Raw genomic sequence first — 16,485 nt, 5'->3', positions numbered from 1 at the left:
GCCCCACAATTTACAATCCAAGATGCTGATCAACATCTCTGAAGTGGGGGAAGGGAATATACAAGCCTATAACCATTTTATAGGCACATTTGTTATATTTTATGTATTGTAATATCAGTTGTCCCCTTAGTTGAAGCTATTCGCCCTGGCTGATCTCTTAGATTTTTGCATCAGAAGTGGGTCAGGAGAAGTGAGGTCAAGGAGCTGGGGAGGATATTGGCTTTCTGGATTAGTCTAGGGGGAGTGGAAGAGAATATAAATACTGGTCGCTCTTTCTGCTTGATCCCACTAGGTCAGTCTCTTCTACTAGCTTTGCTAAATCAGCAAGCCCACAAACTGTTTGGGCTCTTGGCTCCAGCAGCACTGGTATTTGATTGCTAGGGTACCGGGGAGCTGTAGTTAGAGGGACATTGTGTTGTCAACCTGTTTAAGGAAGGGAACTGTTGAGGCCTGAAGGATAATGGATGGCATTCTGCTCCTCTTGAGGATCCCTTCGGTTGCTGGAGGCGTAGCAGCTGTCACTCACTTTGTGGCTACAGATTAGTCTCCATGTTGTGGCAAAACACAAGCTGCTGCTTTGAAGGTGCTAATTGGGGTCGTTTAGGATTCCAGCTTGTATTTCAGTACAGCTGCCAAGAAAGAGTGGGTTTGTCATCATCCATCCCAAAGGTAATGAATGCTCCTTGATGCTTGTACAAGCTTCTATGCTTGTTCCTTGACGCTTGACGTATGAGTAGACTAGGCAAGCGAAAACTGAACCACTGCAGTGAGGATAGACCATTAGCTTGGACAATCAGGTTTTCTTGGTTAGACTCTCAAGCGTGGGAGCGGAGAGATGTAAAGTCCTGAACTCTGATATTTGAGTGCCTAGAGACCAGCTGACTTCCTTGCCATCCATGAAGGACTAGAGCAGTTTGGGGTTTAGACCACGCTGTGATGGTGCAGCTGGCTGAGGCAGCAGTGTCTACCCTGATCTCAAACATTATTTGCCATGGACAATGGAGATCATTGGAGTACCTAGTGGGAGGAAGGGAGATAGAGGAGCAGGGTAGAAACAAGTCTCTGCCAGGCTTAAGGAAGAGGCTGGAAAGATCAGGGCAAGGGAGATGAGCCCTTGAGAGGGACTGCATCTTGTGTGTGGGAATACAATACATACCAGTCTCTCTACCCCCCAAAAGTGAGTGCAGCAGATCCAGTCAGGGGGTGAGTGACAATGTCCTGCTTGGGTCTTTGTTCCAGCCTAACTTTGAGATGCTGTATAACCACGTGAAGCAGCTGCTGTCCAATGAGCTGCTCCTGACGCAGATGGAGAAGTGCGCTCTCATGGAGGCTCTGGTCCTCATCAGCAACCAGTTCAAGGACTACCAGCGGCAGAAGGTTTTCCTGGAGGAGCTCATGTCTCCTGTTGCCAACCTGTGGCTCTCTGAAGAGATGCAGAGGTACAGGGTCCACATTAACCATTCCTGAGCTAGAGCTGAAGATGGTGCAGAGATTCTGGGGGCTAGTATGTGCCTCCCTCTAGAGAATGTGTGCACCAGAGGAGCATTGCTTTGTGCCTCCTGTGTTTGCTAGCCACAAGCCCTCTGCACTCTTAAGAAATTTGTCCATGCTTTGAGTCCCTGCTAATAACCCAGGAGGTGGAAAAGCTGCTTGGCGTGGAGTATATCTAAACAGCACATGCTGGGAGGGGGTATGGGGCCACAGCACTCTCCAAACCTCTGGCAAAAAGGAGAGTCAAAATACCCCCTTCACTGACCTCCGGGAGAAGCCATGTGTGCAGAGCTGCTGTCCTCTGCCAACACCTGGGAAAGCTGCTACGCAGCAGCTAGAAGCAGAATTACTGAGCTTTGAAAGGTGCAAAAGGGCTTCTCTGGAATATTTCTGAACTGAATTGAAAGAGGTGCTGGGCTGCAGGTGGACTGTGCATGGGAATATTCGGAGCAGGGTTTGTTGGCTGGCTTCTGCAATTCTGGGCCAAGTCAGCAGAGCTCCATGCGGAGAAGCAGACTTCAGCTCAGCCTGTCCCACCAGCCTGGGATCTCAGGTTACTTGGCATTGATGAGGCCTTGTGTACAGTGAGGGGGTCAGTTTCATTAAACTGAAAGGGGAAGCTAAGCACAGTTGTTCAGGGCAGTCACCTTGAGTTCATCTTTAAGATGAATTGACTGATAGTGATGAATAGGACTTTTGACTCTCTGTGCTGGGACAGCATTTATTGCAGGTGCCAGACTCTGCTTAAAGGTCCTCAGTGCTTTTGATAATCCCAGGCTTGCTTGTTTCTGCCCCTCAGAGTCCTATCAGATCCTGAAGCTTTCATCTCCTACGTGGGTGCTGACAACAAAATCGCTGATCCCGTCTTAGAAGATCCCAGTGGCCTGAACCGCTCCAGAGTGAGTATCCATTACCTGGGGAGGCTCGGTCTTTGGAGAGTGGCAAGTAATTCCTCTGCCTTCTACACGTGCTCACCTATTCTGCCTCTTGAATAGGGCCTTGTGCAAGACCTGTCCTAAACATGCGCCTTTTGTTGGACCCAGATCACTACGTCGTTCACACTGCAGAATGGCGGATGGCTTCTGACTCTAGCTCAGTGGACATGGGTCACGTAAGAGAAGCAGGATCATGTCTCCCATTCCCCCATCCCTGTGTGATATATAGAATCCTGTAACCCTGCAAGGCAGGAGGCTTGCTGTATTCCTCATGCGATAGTTCATAAGCCTTTGTGCCTGGCATAGCTCAGGCTCTGTTTGGAGCAGTCTGTTTTGTGGATGCAGTTGGGTTAAGGCTGGATGTTTTGGGTAATGTGGCGCAGTGAATTGTGATTCCCAAGTGAAGCATTCTGGAAAGCATGAGACAGGCTGCGTGGCGTGGAGTGTAACTCAAATACTCACCGGGAACCGTGGTGTATGAGCTGCTAGCTGCAGGATGTCCTCGCTGCAAACTGGTAGTTGCTGTCTTCAGGGTTGTGGCAGATGTAGCAATGCCGATGGTAGGACTCTGCTTGTGACAGACGCTAATGCAGTTTTAGGCAGTTGCAGGAACATGGAGTTTCTGGTTGGTCCATGATGCGTGCGGGGAGATGAGACAGTGATGACTTAAATGTTTCCTTTTAGAGGGTGCCCCACGTGGTCATTTGGACCCAGCGAGACCTTCTGCATTGACACTGTGTCCAGTAATAAGCTCCTGTGCTATTCCTGCATGTCAAGGGGTTATTGCAAACCCTGGAAGGTATCAGGATAGTGTGGGAGATCTTCTCATGGGCACGTTCCCCCGAGGCAGCCTGCCCTCAGGGTAGGGCAAGTGGAGTGCCACCCCAGGAGAAGGGCCAGGGGGAGAGGGTTCTCTCTGGCCTTCTGTTGCTTTTGCTTGCGCCCTTGCTAAGAAGAGTTCTCTCCATGTCTTTTGTTTTGCTGTAGATAAGCTTTTGCGTGTACACCATTCTGGGAGTTGTGAAACGGGCTCGTTGGCCCACTACCCTGGAAGAGGCTAAGGCCGGAGGATTTGTGATCGGGTGCATGCCCAGCGGCAATCCGATCTACCGTAACCCCTGCACTGAGCAGGTCCTGAAACTTCTCGACAACTTGCTCGCTCTCATAAGGTGGGTCGAGTTGACGTGACACCAGTTATGCTGACTAAACAGTCTCTTGACGTGAACCTGCAATGAATGTTGTGTGCTCTGAGCGTGTTCTCCCATTGAAGCCAACGGGAGCACAGGCTTGGGCACCTGCACCAGTGCTGTTCCCGACTGTTCTCAGTGGGGAATGGGCCTGGGGAAAGTGAGCCTTCTTCACACTCACAGCCCTGGCCCATGAGAGTCCATTGAAGCCAATGGGAGCTCAGGCTGGGGTTGCCTCCCCCACCTCCACTTCCATCTGGAAATGTGTCCAACCTAAAGCTGCCTCCCTGACTAACCAAGTATTTCTCAACTAACATCTCTGCTCTGCCTTCAGCCCCCACCAGGCCACCTCTCCAGTCACCACCAGAGCAGGGCCTGCTCTCCTGGCGTCCAGTGGGAGTTTGCTTTGGTCTCTCTTCAGTACTAAGTTGAGCTTCTTTGACCGCTGAATGTGAATTCTGGCTGCCTGAAGCATGATCTGCCATTGAAACCAATGGGGGCTCACGCTAAGGCTCTTTCTGTGCCCTGCAGTGCCGCCTCTCGGTGTACCCGCTGGGAGTCTGCATCGTGTGTCTGCAGCTTGGCCAGGGTGGAGGTGAGACGAAGGTGGTTCAGGTTGGGGTGGGAGGAGTTGTTTTGAATTGTGCCGTTCCCTCACCTGGTGATGCAGTGTTAGGAGAGTAACAGCTCTCTGAGCTACCCCTTGGTGGATTCTCGGTGACTGCCGACAGAGAGGCATTGCTGGGCTTGGGGCTGGCTCTCAGCCTCGCGCTGGCCAGTGATGTGTGTGGTGTATGAGGCAGTTCTCCCCCCCCTTCTGGAGCTGGGTGGGGTTGGCAGGTGGGAATCGTGTTTAATCACCACATAGCTTTTCAGCACTCAGCTCTAGGGCGGGGGAGGTCCATGTAGGGCACTGTCTAGCCAGGTTCTTAAAAAATGAGTCACTGCCCAAATCAGGACAGTGCTGCTGCCATTGTGAAGGGGGGGAGGGGTAGGTGCATACAGTCTTGGCCCACTCAAGCAAATTCCTCTTTACAAGGCGTAGGCTGGGCACGTTAGCCCATTGTCAGTGTTGAGCTATCCAGTTGCTATTGATGCAGCAGGGATGAGATTTGCCCTTTACTCGTGAAGGTGGAAGATCCCCTGGGTCCGTTCTTTGTGCAGGTTGTGAGCTCTCTGGGCAGAGACAGACTCATGCAGAGTTTCCTGGGTGCTGAGCACTTTGTCATTGTTTGTTTATATGGCATCACGGCTCTGAAATCCAGCAAACCAGGGTCCAAGTGAGCATTCCCACTCCTTGAGCAGGGTTGGTGGCCGAGGCCGAGTGAGCTGTTTACCTTTACAGTCGTTGCACTGCCAGTGCCAGGCTCGTACTTAGTAAAGGCTTTAGGATACCTGCGTGACAAGCCTAGGAAACTAAATTCCACCCTTGTATGTCAGCAAACTCCCATTGTACTGCTTCTAAAGAAGCAGAAGCTCCAGGACTTGCGCAGACTATGCTCTGTTGCTAGTGCTCCTTCTCCAGCGTGTGGAAGTGGCTCCTATGCCGTTTCCTGGGGTGATGCACCAGTGTTACCGTTAAGACTTTTCTGCCACATACTGATGGGACCACCGGTTTTAGGCATGTCTGAGAAGTAGATTGTAACGTGTTGCAGTGGCTTGCACTTGATCCTCGAAGGCCCCCTCCCTTTCCCAATGGAGTTCTCAGGGCTGGTGCTGCACCTGGGAGAACTGAATGGTTGAGATATTGAAAGTGACCAGCCTCCTGCCTTGCACCTTACTTTGCTGAGCTCGGGAGGTGAGGTCCAACTTGGTATGGCTGCCCCAGCCTGCAGGATGCAGGGATTTCTCTGTGATTGCTCTAGATTTGCAAAATTTATATATAAGCAGCATTGGAGCTGCCAGGAAAGGGTAGAGTTTGTGTTGTGTTTCTCTCTGGAGTTGTTTCTGCTCTCCCAGTGTGTATTTCCCCTGCACTCGTCTCCTAGGGTACCTGTTAATGTGGACGGTATGAGGGGCTGTGAGGTCTGGAGAAGACTTGTGTGGGGAGGTACAGTGCAAGGGCAAAGCGTGGCTGCCTGGAGTGGTGATTGCAGGATCGGGACAATAGCTGCCTTATTGTTGGGATCAATCATTGCTCATAGTTGGCCTATTGGCACGGTGCTATCTGGGTGAAGGAGCCAGCTCCTGCATGGTTAATGTGGCACTGAGGAGAAAGGGCTTATGCTAGGGGCTGGGAACTCTTGCAGGATGCATTGGCTGACTTGAGAGCGACTGGATCAGTAGGAGGCAGCCACACAAATTCTCCTGAGCAGCTGAGTTGAACTGTAAGTAAAGAAGCTCCTTCGAAGCAGAACTGTTCTCCAGTGTAAATGGTTGTTTACGCTCCTCTCTGGGTGTCTTGCCTCGTCCTTTGTGCCATGTATGGGAGTAGAGGCTGTGAAAACACACAATAGTCACAAGGTCTGCGCTAAGGTAAGTAATGTGTGGAATAGCTCCTCAGTCTTGGCTATGCCCTTAGGGAGATGGCCAGTGAGCTGATACGCTAAATAGGTAACTCCTCTGAGGCAGTCCAAGTGCATGTTGAGGGTTATAGATAGTGTAATGTAACCTCAGCTGGCCAAGTTCTTTTGTGCCTGACCTAACTTGCCTTTCGCTGTTTTGGTGGTTGTGTGAATATTTGTTGAATGGGCTTGAAATTGCTCCATTAATTACTTGTCGCTTGCAGCTTGTCTGCCAATCGTTTCCCTTGTCCTCTGATATTTCAGTTTATCCATCTGCTTTTGGCTTCTGGTTAACTTTATTTCCTGCCTGGGTTTGAGCCTGAATAATGGTGCCCCCTGGCCTTGGACACGATCTCTGCCTTTGGAGAAAGGGGAGTTTCCTGAACTCAGCAGCTGCACAGACTGACTCACCCAGCATCTTTTATACCTGGGATCTGTTCCTGTTGCATTAGAAACAGGCTTATCATGTGCCCTGCACAACCACAGGGCTCTTTCTGAATCCATCTTGACAAGATACTGCTTTTACACAGCATCAGTGTCCATGGTGGATCAGGTGTACAGATATATATAATATGCTCTGGGGAACTCCCTTTTTTCCAATATGGACTTCTGGGAGGCTCTGAAAGGTCCATCCTCTGGCCCAGAAGATTTAGTCTCAGCACAGGAGACACTTCCTGCCTGTTGAGCGGAGCTATAACTGTTTCTCTAAAAACACGGCCCCCATGCCCTGCCATATCCTTTCCCTGGGTCTTTCCTGTATTATAAATATATCTATTGGGAATGCCATTTTCTGTTTTTTCTTCGGTGCTGAATTCCCTAAAGGCCTCTTTGCCCCCTCGATTATGCTCATTGGTCACAAGTAGGGCTGAGTGTGTTGATCTTGCCGTACACAGTGGCTGAATTCCACCATGCATGGTGGCTGTGCTTTCATGAGGAGCAGCAGATCAGCCCCTCGTGTAACCTCAGTTACTGCTGTAGCTTTGCTGAGCCATTAGCCAGGGGAGATTTGACCTTTATATGACTGAGCATCTGCTTGTGCCTCTGCCTGTGATATAGCGGAGGTCAGACTAGATGATTTTGTGATCTCTTCTGACATTAAACTCAATGGCTCATGCAACTCTACTACCAATTTAAGAAAATGTTCTAAGATAGGACCCAAGACAGAGACCTGCAAGATGTGATTCTCTGATCCTCACAGGACTGTCCAGACAACCTCTTTGTTCAGAACATAATGTTCCAAACCTGCCCTGCTGGAGGACTAACCGCCAGCTCCATAATCCTGAGTTTGGAATGCTGCAACGTGGCTTAATCAGCATCCAACCACATCCCTTTGCTCCAGCTGTTATTAGCATGAAACAGGCTGGAGACACACACAAGGTGACTGTTTAAAGATGATGAAGCTCCTTTGGCTGGTTGTGCCACGTGGCACTGCATAAGTGGTTCTGTGTAAACCTCCGACAGGGGTACGTAGCGCGCTCTGAGCCTGTAAGGCAGCATTTCCCAATTTTTTTTGCAAGCTGAACGCTTTTCTATCATTTGCAGTAAGCACTGGTGTAAATCTCGCCCGCAGTAGTCTGCCACGCACTAAATGTCTGTGCGACCTCTGCTGTTTAGCGGTAAAAGTTCTGTGGTGCACTTTGGTCTGTTCCCATTTCAAACTGGGCTAGATCAAAGCACACCAGGGAACTTTTAGTGCCTGCCAGGAGGGTCCACACGGGTAATTAGTGTGCAGTGGGCTACTGTGGGGTAGATTTACACCTCAGCTTGTCATGGACTAGCTGTTCATGTAAATAAGCCCGACGTCCCCTTTCAGGGAAGTAAAACCAGTCATGGTCTCCTTTCTGCCCCACTGCGTGGTGTTAAAAGCCTACCCAAAATGAGTGGTCAATCAGAGTAGATTGTGAAGACCTTCATGTACTTCCTCTGCTCCTTTATATGGCTTGAACAGTGAAATAGTTAATAATGGTTACAACTAAAATACCTCACTGGCATCTGTGTGTTAGCACTCATTGAGCTGAATGGGATAGTTCACACCTCAGAGCTGTTTTTGTTTCAGGCTCTCTGCAAACTCAGGCAGAGATTGCTGCATCTTTTGTACTTGGGTCATCTCTCTGAAGGTTTTCTTCATGACTATAGCAGCTAGAGACTTATTTTAAAATAAAAAAAAGAAAGTTGAGACTCTGGAGAACAGTTGAGGCTTGTCTGTGCCCCCTGCCCCCAGCTAGTCCTTCACACCCCCCAGGGGAGCGCGCACCCCACTTTGGGAAACGCTGCTCTAGGGGGAGATACTGAGTTGCCCTTGATCACCTCTAGCAGCAGGTACAATGGCATTGCAGTTTTGGAGGAGGCTGTTGGGCCGTTTGGCTGCAGGATTTATGCTGTGTGCAGCTGTCGACGCCCAGAGTGGAGGTCTGAGGTCTCAAAGGAGAGAGGTAGGTGAGAGAGACACCCCCTGCTGAGACAAGCTCTGAGAATCATTACTTTGGCTAGTGAGGGACCCTTTTTGGCCTGGATGGCAAAGAACCACCCACCCTTGGCTGAATTGGAGTCCATCACAGAGAGCTGACAGTGAGTGGCCAAATCCTGGTTATGCAGAACTCTTCCCTGCCGGATGCATTGTCCAGGGGGCACATGTCTCTGCCACACTGCCACTTGTAACATGTATATTAGGCCGTTGTGCTCCCTAGAGTTCCTCCAGTGCCGCCTGCCACTCTGGGGACTGTGACCCATCCCTGAGGTGCAGCGTGTGTATTTCGGAGCGGGGACAGCCTCTCCCTCTGCTGGGCCGTTGGGTGCAGAAGATCTTGCTGGAAACAGAATTCATGTCTGTGGGGTTTTTAAATATATTCTCTGGCCGCGCTGGCCAAGCTAATGAGCTGTTGCCAGTGTCGACTGGAGAATTGTTGGGAGTCTTTGCTGCCAGCGCTGGAAAAGGGTGGGATGAACGGGAATGTGAGGGGGCAGCTGGGAACTCCTGGACAGGAGGTGGAGTCTCTCCATGTCACTGGGGGATGAGCTTCCCTGATATTTTCCCAGGTGGAGAAGGGGGATCCCATGCACAAGTGCTTGGTCTCACCTTCCTCATCCACAGAGGAGCTGTTGACGGGCTGAAGGTGGAGGATCCCACTGCAAAGCAGCAAAGGGGCTTGACTTGCATGATTATAAACTACTCTCCCTTCTCTTTCAGGACCCACAACAATCTCTACATGCCAGAGATGGTGGCTAAGCTGGGGGAAACATTTGCAAAGGCTTTAGATATGCTGGAAGTGGAGAAGAATGCCATCCTAGGTAAAGACAGCCAACTCCTCTTTATCTGAATCAACCCTCCTACCCAGTTCACTGGCAGGGAGTGGTAGCACAAACCCCCATCTCCCTATCTCAGCTGGGGGGGGCAATCACAGCTTCCTGGCAGTTCATTCCCAAAAGAGGGACTGAGCTACTCGAGTGTCTGTCCGTAAGCTGCATTAATTTTTCCGTGTATACACATCTGGATCTGTGTGCTCCCATAACTAGATCATTGTTCCACAGTAACACTGCCTGCCATAGGAGCAGAAACTTGCTATCTGGGCATCCTCAGTAGAAGTCTGGCCCCTGCCATTTGTCTCTAGTCATTATAAGTAGGGCTCTACCAAATTCACAGCCCTGAAAAACGTGTCATGGATGGTGAAATCTGGCCTTTTGTGTGCTTTTACTCTATTCTGTACAGATTTCATGGGGGAGACCAGCGATTCTCAAATTTGGGGGTCCTGACCCTAAAGGGAGTTGCAGGGAGATCACAAGGTTATTTTAGGGTATTGCCACTCTTACTTCTGTGCCGCCTTCAGAGCTGGGCGGCTGGAGAGCGGCAGCTGTTGTCTGGGTGCCCAGCTCTGAAGGAGGTGCTCCACCAGAAGTAAATAAGGGTGGCAGTACCATACCACTCCCCCTTACTTTTGCATTGCTGCCTTCAGAGCTGGGTGGCCGGAGGGTGGTGGCTGCTGACTGAGGGCCCAGCTCTGCAGGCAGCAGCGCAGAAATAAGAGTGGCAATGCCACACCATCCCATCCTTACTTCTGTGCTGCTGCTGGCGACGGCTCTGCCTTCAGAGATGGGCTCCCAGCCAGCAGCCACTGCTCTCCAGCTGCCCAGCTCCAAAGGAGCGCCACCACCAGCAGCAGTGCAGAAGTAAGGGTAACAATAATGCAACGCCCCCCAACAATAATCTTGCAACCCCCTCACCCCCCACCCTAACAACTCCTTTTTGGGTCAGGACCCCTACAATTACAATACCGTGAAATTTCAGATTTAAATAGTAAATTTCATGATTTCAGCTAGCTTTAAAATCCTATGACCGTGAAATTGACCAAAATGGACCATGAATTTGGTAGGGCCCTAATTATAAGTAGGTTTTCAGAACCTCGTCCAATAGATTTGGGATGCATCAGGCATGTGAATAAATGAAGTATTCTGTGTAACCAGGGAAGGATGGTCTTGGGATTAAGGCACTGGCTGGAACTTGAGAGATCAGGGTTCAATTTCTGATTCTCTCTCAAACTCACTGTGACCTCATCAGGTCACTTCATCTTCCTGTGCCTCTGCTCCCCATCTGTAAAACAGGGATAAGCCTTCCTCTCTTTAGGTTGAAAGCTCTTCAGGCAGGGACTGTCTCTTCCTATGTGTTACAGGACTTAGGCTACTGGGGCCCTGCTGGGACTCTAGAGGCTACCGTGGTGCTAACAACTTGCACTCAGTGAGTCTGGGCAGCCCCCAGGACAGCAGGTGACTATTAAAGAGCCCACGGGGGCTGTTGGAAGAGGGGTTGCAGAACTGGCAGGTTCTCTTCTGGCCTACTTTGAAAGGCTGGCCCTGTCAGCCTATCCGGAGCAGTGAAGAGGGGCTAACGGAGCTGTTGGAAGTTGCACATGCTTTTGCTGCATGTCCCTAAGCTTAGAGAGCTGCCACATGCATATAGTGGGTACGTCCAGGTCAGCAGTTGTCCAGATATGGGGGTTCTGTTGGGTGTGTGGTATTGGTGCTGTAAATGGGCTGGCTGGTTCCTAGCCTCACTGCTTGGTTCCACGTGATCCTGCTGAGCACCTCGCTTGGTGCTCTCCCAGCAGCCAGGCCCGGCTGAATTGGGGCTGTTGTGAAGGTGCTGTAGGATGGTTTGAGGTCTGTGGTTGATGTATTGGATTTCTTTCCCCTCAGGCCTCCCTCAGCCTCTCCTGGAGCTTTATGACTCTCCTGTTTACAAAACCATCTTAGAAAGGATGCAGGGCTTCTTCTGTACCCTCTATGACAATTGGTAAGATCTCCCTCACACAGTCACTGATCCACTGTAACCTGGAGTGGACCATCTTGGGGAGGGGGGATGGCATTCTGACACAGCTTTCCGTGTGTGTGTACTATGGTTTTTCTAATACCCAAGTGACCATGAGCAGTGATGAACTACACAGAGCTCCCGTAACCCACCAACCATACCTGGAGTGCAACTGCCAGATTAGCAACACAGGCTGGTGGGTCTCCTGATAACTCTTCCACTGTCAGCTTGTAATACCCTGACCTAGTTTGCTGCTTGTGTCCTATTTCAGGGTTAGTAACATCAGCACTTGGAAATGCTTGTGCTTAGATACTTCAGGGATGGTCCCTCTGCACATTCCTGAGAGAGGGATCCCATAGTGAAACTTCCTATGGGCTTTACATAGCCACAAGGCGAACACATCTCCAGAGTGGAACCCGTCCAGCCTTTGCTACCATGAGAGGCATCGCATCTGTTGTGCAGCTTAGCTCACTTATACCTGGCTTTTCATTGTAGTTTCCACATCCTGGGTAATGCCGGCCCATCAATGCAGCAAGACTTCTACACTGTTGACGGCCTCGCCAGCCAGTTCCTCAACTCAGCCTTCGTTAACCTCAACAATATTCCCGACTACAGGCTGCGCCCCATGCTTCGTATCCTTTGGCTGTGGCCTGAAGCCAGCCCAGGAACCACTACAGACTGGTAGAAGGCTCCCTTTCCAAAACTGCTCTGGCTTCACAGTCACTCCTCCTCCTCTTCAAGACTGAGCCAGTGGAGGGAGTAGGGAAGGTAGATCAAATTAAGTAAATCCTGCCCCTGCCCCTTTACGTTGCGGCTAGGACTGTCCCGCTCTGTTTAGTGGAGTGTGAACAGGTGCACATGGAAAGGTACTGCAAGGAGTGAGGTCAGCACAGATTACATGTGCAAAGAAAGAAGTTGCACTGCCCTGGGCAGATGCAAGAAGGAGGGCCTCTCTGCCAACAAGTCCAACCTACAACAACCTTTGGGGGCTAGATTTCTCAGGAGGTTGGAAACAAGTTAATCTGGTGACTGGTTCCGACTGACGACTACAATGAGCTGTGGTGCTCGATTCAGTTCCCAGGGCACAGCTGTCCACATCACAAAACTACCACACCACGTGGCACTAATTGTCCCCCTTCTGGGCAGTCTCAGTTGAATGGCCTTCACACACTAAAAGTGGGGCCTCCAAGACCCAGGTCAGGACTGCTGGGAAGGTGGGTTTAAGAAGCCTGCTGCGCTGCTCTCTTTGCAGTTCGTGCTCTGACTTCAAATGCTGGTACTGTTCCAAGCGCTAACATTGCTCTGATGTTATGTCTCTGGTGTGAATGGTTCATTGGTTGTTGTCAGTCTGTTTCAGCTAAGAAGCAGCATGCATGGGGCTCTTCCATGTAAGTGATGGAGCACTGCATGCTGGGACCTGCAGTCTCCATGCTGTATGGTTATCAGCTGTATTGGTGCACTGCAGCCCACCCTGGCATGACACTTGTGTGCTGCATAACTTCCTTAACCAGCCCATGCAGGTGTGTTTGTGAAGCCCTTGGTTCTCTCCTGCCCCTCGGAGCACTACGAAACCCTTCTCTGTCCCATGCTCGGCCCGCTCTTCACCTATCTACACATGGTAAGAAACAGCTTTTTCAGTGTCACTTGGTGCAGCTGGCTACTGGGAAGGCTCAGGGCTCCTGTGTCAGAGTGGAGACGTCCCTCCAGCTCACCCTTAGCAGGGCTCCAAAGCCCAATTACACAGGGAGCAGAGCCTAGAAATTTGACTTTGGCCACTTCAGTGTGTGGAGTCTGGAATCCAGACATCGTCTTGCCCAGTTGCACCCGCCGTGCTGGTGTGTTAGAGTTCCTGGCTATGAATTTCCAGGCTTGGGGATGTGAGCCCCCCCCCCCCCCCCCGTGGTCTTCAGTCATTTGAATCTCTGTAGGCTTAGGTCCTCAACAATGCTGGGTCTGCAGTCCCTTCTTCTCCCTTTCCTGGTGGGTAGCTCTGTAATTCCTAGAGCCAGCACAGCTACACCAGCTTTCCAGCCATCACTAGGCCTGTGGTTCCCAAACAATGGGTTTTGCCCCAAGTGGGGTTGCTCCATCAGCAGGTGGGGTTGGGTAATCCCGAGTGTGCTACAGAATGGTGTCCTCTGGGCAAAAATGGCATCCTCTGCACAGCGTGCCTTCACATGTGCACTCCATGCAAGATCTTGCCGTGTGGAGGACGCCATTTGAAAATGGCGTCCTCCATGCTGCCTGTGGTTGCGGGAAGCAGTACATCTGCAAATGGGTTCATGCAGGGAAAAAGACTGGGAACCACGGCAGTAGGAGTTTTTCCTGGGCTCCTGCCCTGTTCTGGGGGGGCTTTGAGAGAGGTATATTTAAAGTTCCTTTGAGTCAGACCAGGTTCCTCACAGAGCCATGTCTGGTGGCCAGGGTCCTGCCCTGTTGGCTCTGTGGTCTGGTGAATGGTGTCCAGATCTCTGTACAGTGTTTCTGGGATGGCTCCTTGAGGTTATTAAATCCTGTCCGGTGTTTTTGCAGAGACTGTCCCAGAAATGGCAGGTCATCAGCCAGCGGAGCATACTTTGGTAAGGGACATGGACTGAAGGGGAGGCAAGGGGTGGGAACCACAGCGTGGGACTCTCAGCTGGCCTCTTGCCTCCAGCTGGCAGCAGTGGGGAAGGGAGTAACCCTCCAATAGCAATATCTATGAGCTCCAGAGAGTCGTGTCCAGCCCTCCTGATTGGGATGGGAGCACAGGAGACCACCACCCCGGCCCCACAGAAAGGGAATCAAAATGGAGGTGGGGCTGCTGGGCCTTGAGCTGGAGTCTGCAGCTCCTTGGACTTGTAGTCTGTGGGGAGGGTGAGCTGTTGAGCAGCTGCCTGTGGAGTGACTGTTCCCTCCAAGCCTGTGGAGCTATGAGGGAAGATACCCTGAAAAGGGAGACACCACCCCTCTTGATGCTTCTCTGTGATGCTGTCTCCAGTGGAGCTGAGCTTCTGCTCAGCTCCACAGTCTCTCTCCTGTCCTCACTGGGAGAGTGAAGGTCTCGGTTAGTCTTTGGTCATGAGAGAAGTTTCTGCCCTCCACTCTTCTGTTAATCTGGGCTGTGATCCAGGCCAGAAGCCCGGCCAGCTGAGTGGTTCGCTCCATGTATGTGGGTGAAGCTAGCATACTAAGATGCTGCTCCTTGGTCTCTCAGTGCTCCCCTAAACTTCCCCCCTCCTTATTTTTCTTATCAGCGAGGAGGACACAGCAGATGACAACCCTGAGTCCCAGGAGATGCTTGAGGAGCAGCTGGTCAGGTTGCTGACCCGGGAAGTCATGGATCTTATCAGTAAGTGAAACAAGCTGGTTGCAGAATGTCACAGGGAGAGTCGTGCCCTGGGCAGGAACACGGGGATTGCCAGACTGCATCATATCTGTGGTGTAGTGGCCAGCAATGGAAGGCATATGTGTGATAAACTGCCCCCATGAAGGTCTCATCTAATCCCTAATTGAGATCAGTTTACACCCTGAAGCAGGAGCTTGATCTTCCTTCCAGGACATTTTTCTGTTAGCATTAACTATTAGAATTCTGAATATTCTTTGTATCCATGTAGGAGTCCAGCCCCTCTTTGAATCTTGCTGAATTGTTGATTGGTGTCTCAGGGGGTACATGTGATATGTTTCCTTGTGTGTGGGATCGGGGCAGGGGCGTTTGCCTGAATGCATTGGCGCCTCCAGGAGCAGAGTCAGGGGCCTGGCCTGATCATCATCTTACTGCTGGTGATCACATCACTTCTCCCTCTATGTGATGAGAACATCTCTCTCTTTCCTTGGCAGTTCCCTTTAGTTAGCTCTCAGGCTTTCAAACACCCCAATGCAGAGCTTGAGGAAATTTATTTCCACATAAGAACTACACCATGTCAGAGAGCCTGACCTTGTGATTCATTTCCTAATTAGCCTCACCCCCATCGGTTGCTGCACCCCAGCCAGGATCCTGGCACTGAATAAACTTGCTCCAATGCCCTCTTCATTGCTCAGGATTTCTGAGACAGTCATGTACCCTGTGACAGGTTCCCCCCAGGGTACCAGCTGGAACTGGGGTGCCACTGAGCCCCCTGATCCACCAGTCTGGGCTCTCTCTCTCACTGTACTGCTGTGACAGCTGCAACACCCTCCAGGCTTGAGCCTGCACTTTCCCCGGCATACATACAAGTAGGGACACACCCAGCTGCAGTTACATGCTGTGCTGCTGTGACAGCTGCAACACCCTCCTTGTAGAGTCAGGGCAGCCATTTCTTGGGAGGTGTAGCGTTTTCAGAAAGGCTCCCCGGATGGGAGATAAGCTTCTCCTAAGGCATATTGTTTTCCTAGTGGCCCATTCCCCACCCACTGTCTAGAATGAAAGCATGTTGTCTAGTCGGCATTCCCCAGGTATAACTACATCTGAAATGCAGAGACATAGTCAATATTTATAACTTCAGATATAAAAATGATACATGCATACAAATAGGCTACTCCTATTCAGTAAATCATAACCTTTCCAATGACCTCTCACGTGACTGATCTTGCATAAAATACATCACAACTATGTCATGAGCCTATCACAGTAATATCACTATGAAGAATGTGGGGTGCAGTGTCACAATCCCCCTCTCCAGTCTGGTACTGCAGCGGGTTTGAGGTAGGAGATGCTGTGACCAAGACACTTGAACTTTCTGCCCCTTAGCCCAGTCTTTGGCCTCACTTCCTGGCTTTAATGTTGCATTTGGCGTTCCTCAGCCGTTGTGCAGGGGACAAAGTTTGGGGAGTGCTGGGGGAGAACAAAGCAGCAGGGCCCCATGAGAATGAGTAGGACGATCCGTGTAGGCTTTGTGCTGATGTCTCCCCCGCCCTCCTGACCTGTTCTTGTCTTTGCAGCTGTTTGCTGTGTATCAAAGAAAGGCGCCGCTGAGCATAACAGCTCTGCTGTTGCAGATGGAGACGGTGAGTAAGTTGCCCTGCTGTATCCGCTCACCACTGCTGGGCATACAGACAGACCCTTCCCACCTTTAGGCTGGCTCTCATTTGAGGCTCTGCGCAGTGTCTGA

General features: G+C 50.9%; 1 protein-coding gene across 5 annotated transcripts in view; it reads left to right on the top strand.

Annotated features, from left to right (window-relative positions):
• Nucleotides 1-16,485, top strand: part of XPO5 (exportin 5) — a 36,765-nt gene that overhangs the window by 15,793 nt on the left and 4,487 nt on the right. For all 5 annotated transcript variants that reach the window (XM_008174522.4, XM_042848455.2, XM_024111054.3 and 2 more), the window contains 10 exons: nt 1,240-1,439; nt 2,291-2,390; nt 3,414-3,595; nt 9,305-9,405; nt 11,305-11,401; nt 11,912-12,048; nt 12,937-13,034; nt 13,949-13,995; nt 14,653-14,747; nt 16,316-16,381. In XM_008174522.4, the coding sequence (XP_008172744.1) occupies nt 1,240-1,439; nt 2,291-2,390; nt 3,414-3,595; nt 9,305-9,405; nt 11,305-11,401; nt 11,912-12,048; nt 12,937-13,034; nt 13,949-13,995; nt 14,653-14,747; nt 16,316-16,381 (1,123 nt within the window). The remainder of the gene's footprint in view (nt 1-1,239; nt 1,440-2,290; nt 2,391-3,413; nt 3,596-9,304; nt 9,406-11,304; nt 11,402-11,911; nt 12,049-12,936; nt 13,035-13,948; nt 13,996-14,652; nt 14,748-16,315; nt 16,382-16,485) is intronic.

The sequence above is a fragment of the Chrysemys picta genome, chromosome 3, assembly GCF_011386835.1.
Source record: "Chrysemys picta bellii isolate R12L10 chromosome 3, ASM1138683v2, whole genome shotgun sequence".
Classification (NCBI taxonomy): Eukaryota; Metazoa; Chordata; order Testudines; family Emydidae; genus Chrysemys; species Chrysemys picta.
Note: the sequence above shows the minus strand (reverse complement) of the source record. Positions and strands in the feature narration are given on the sequence as shown.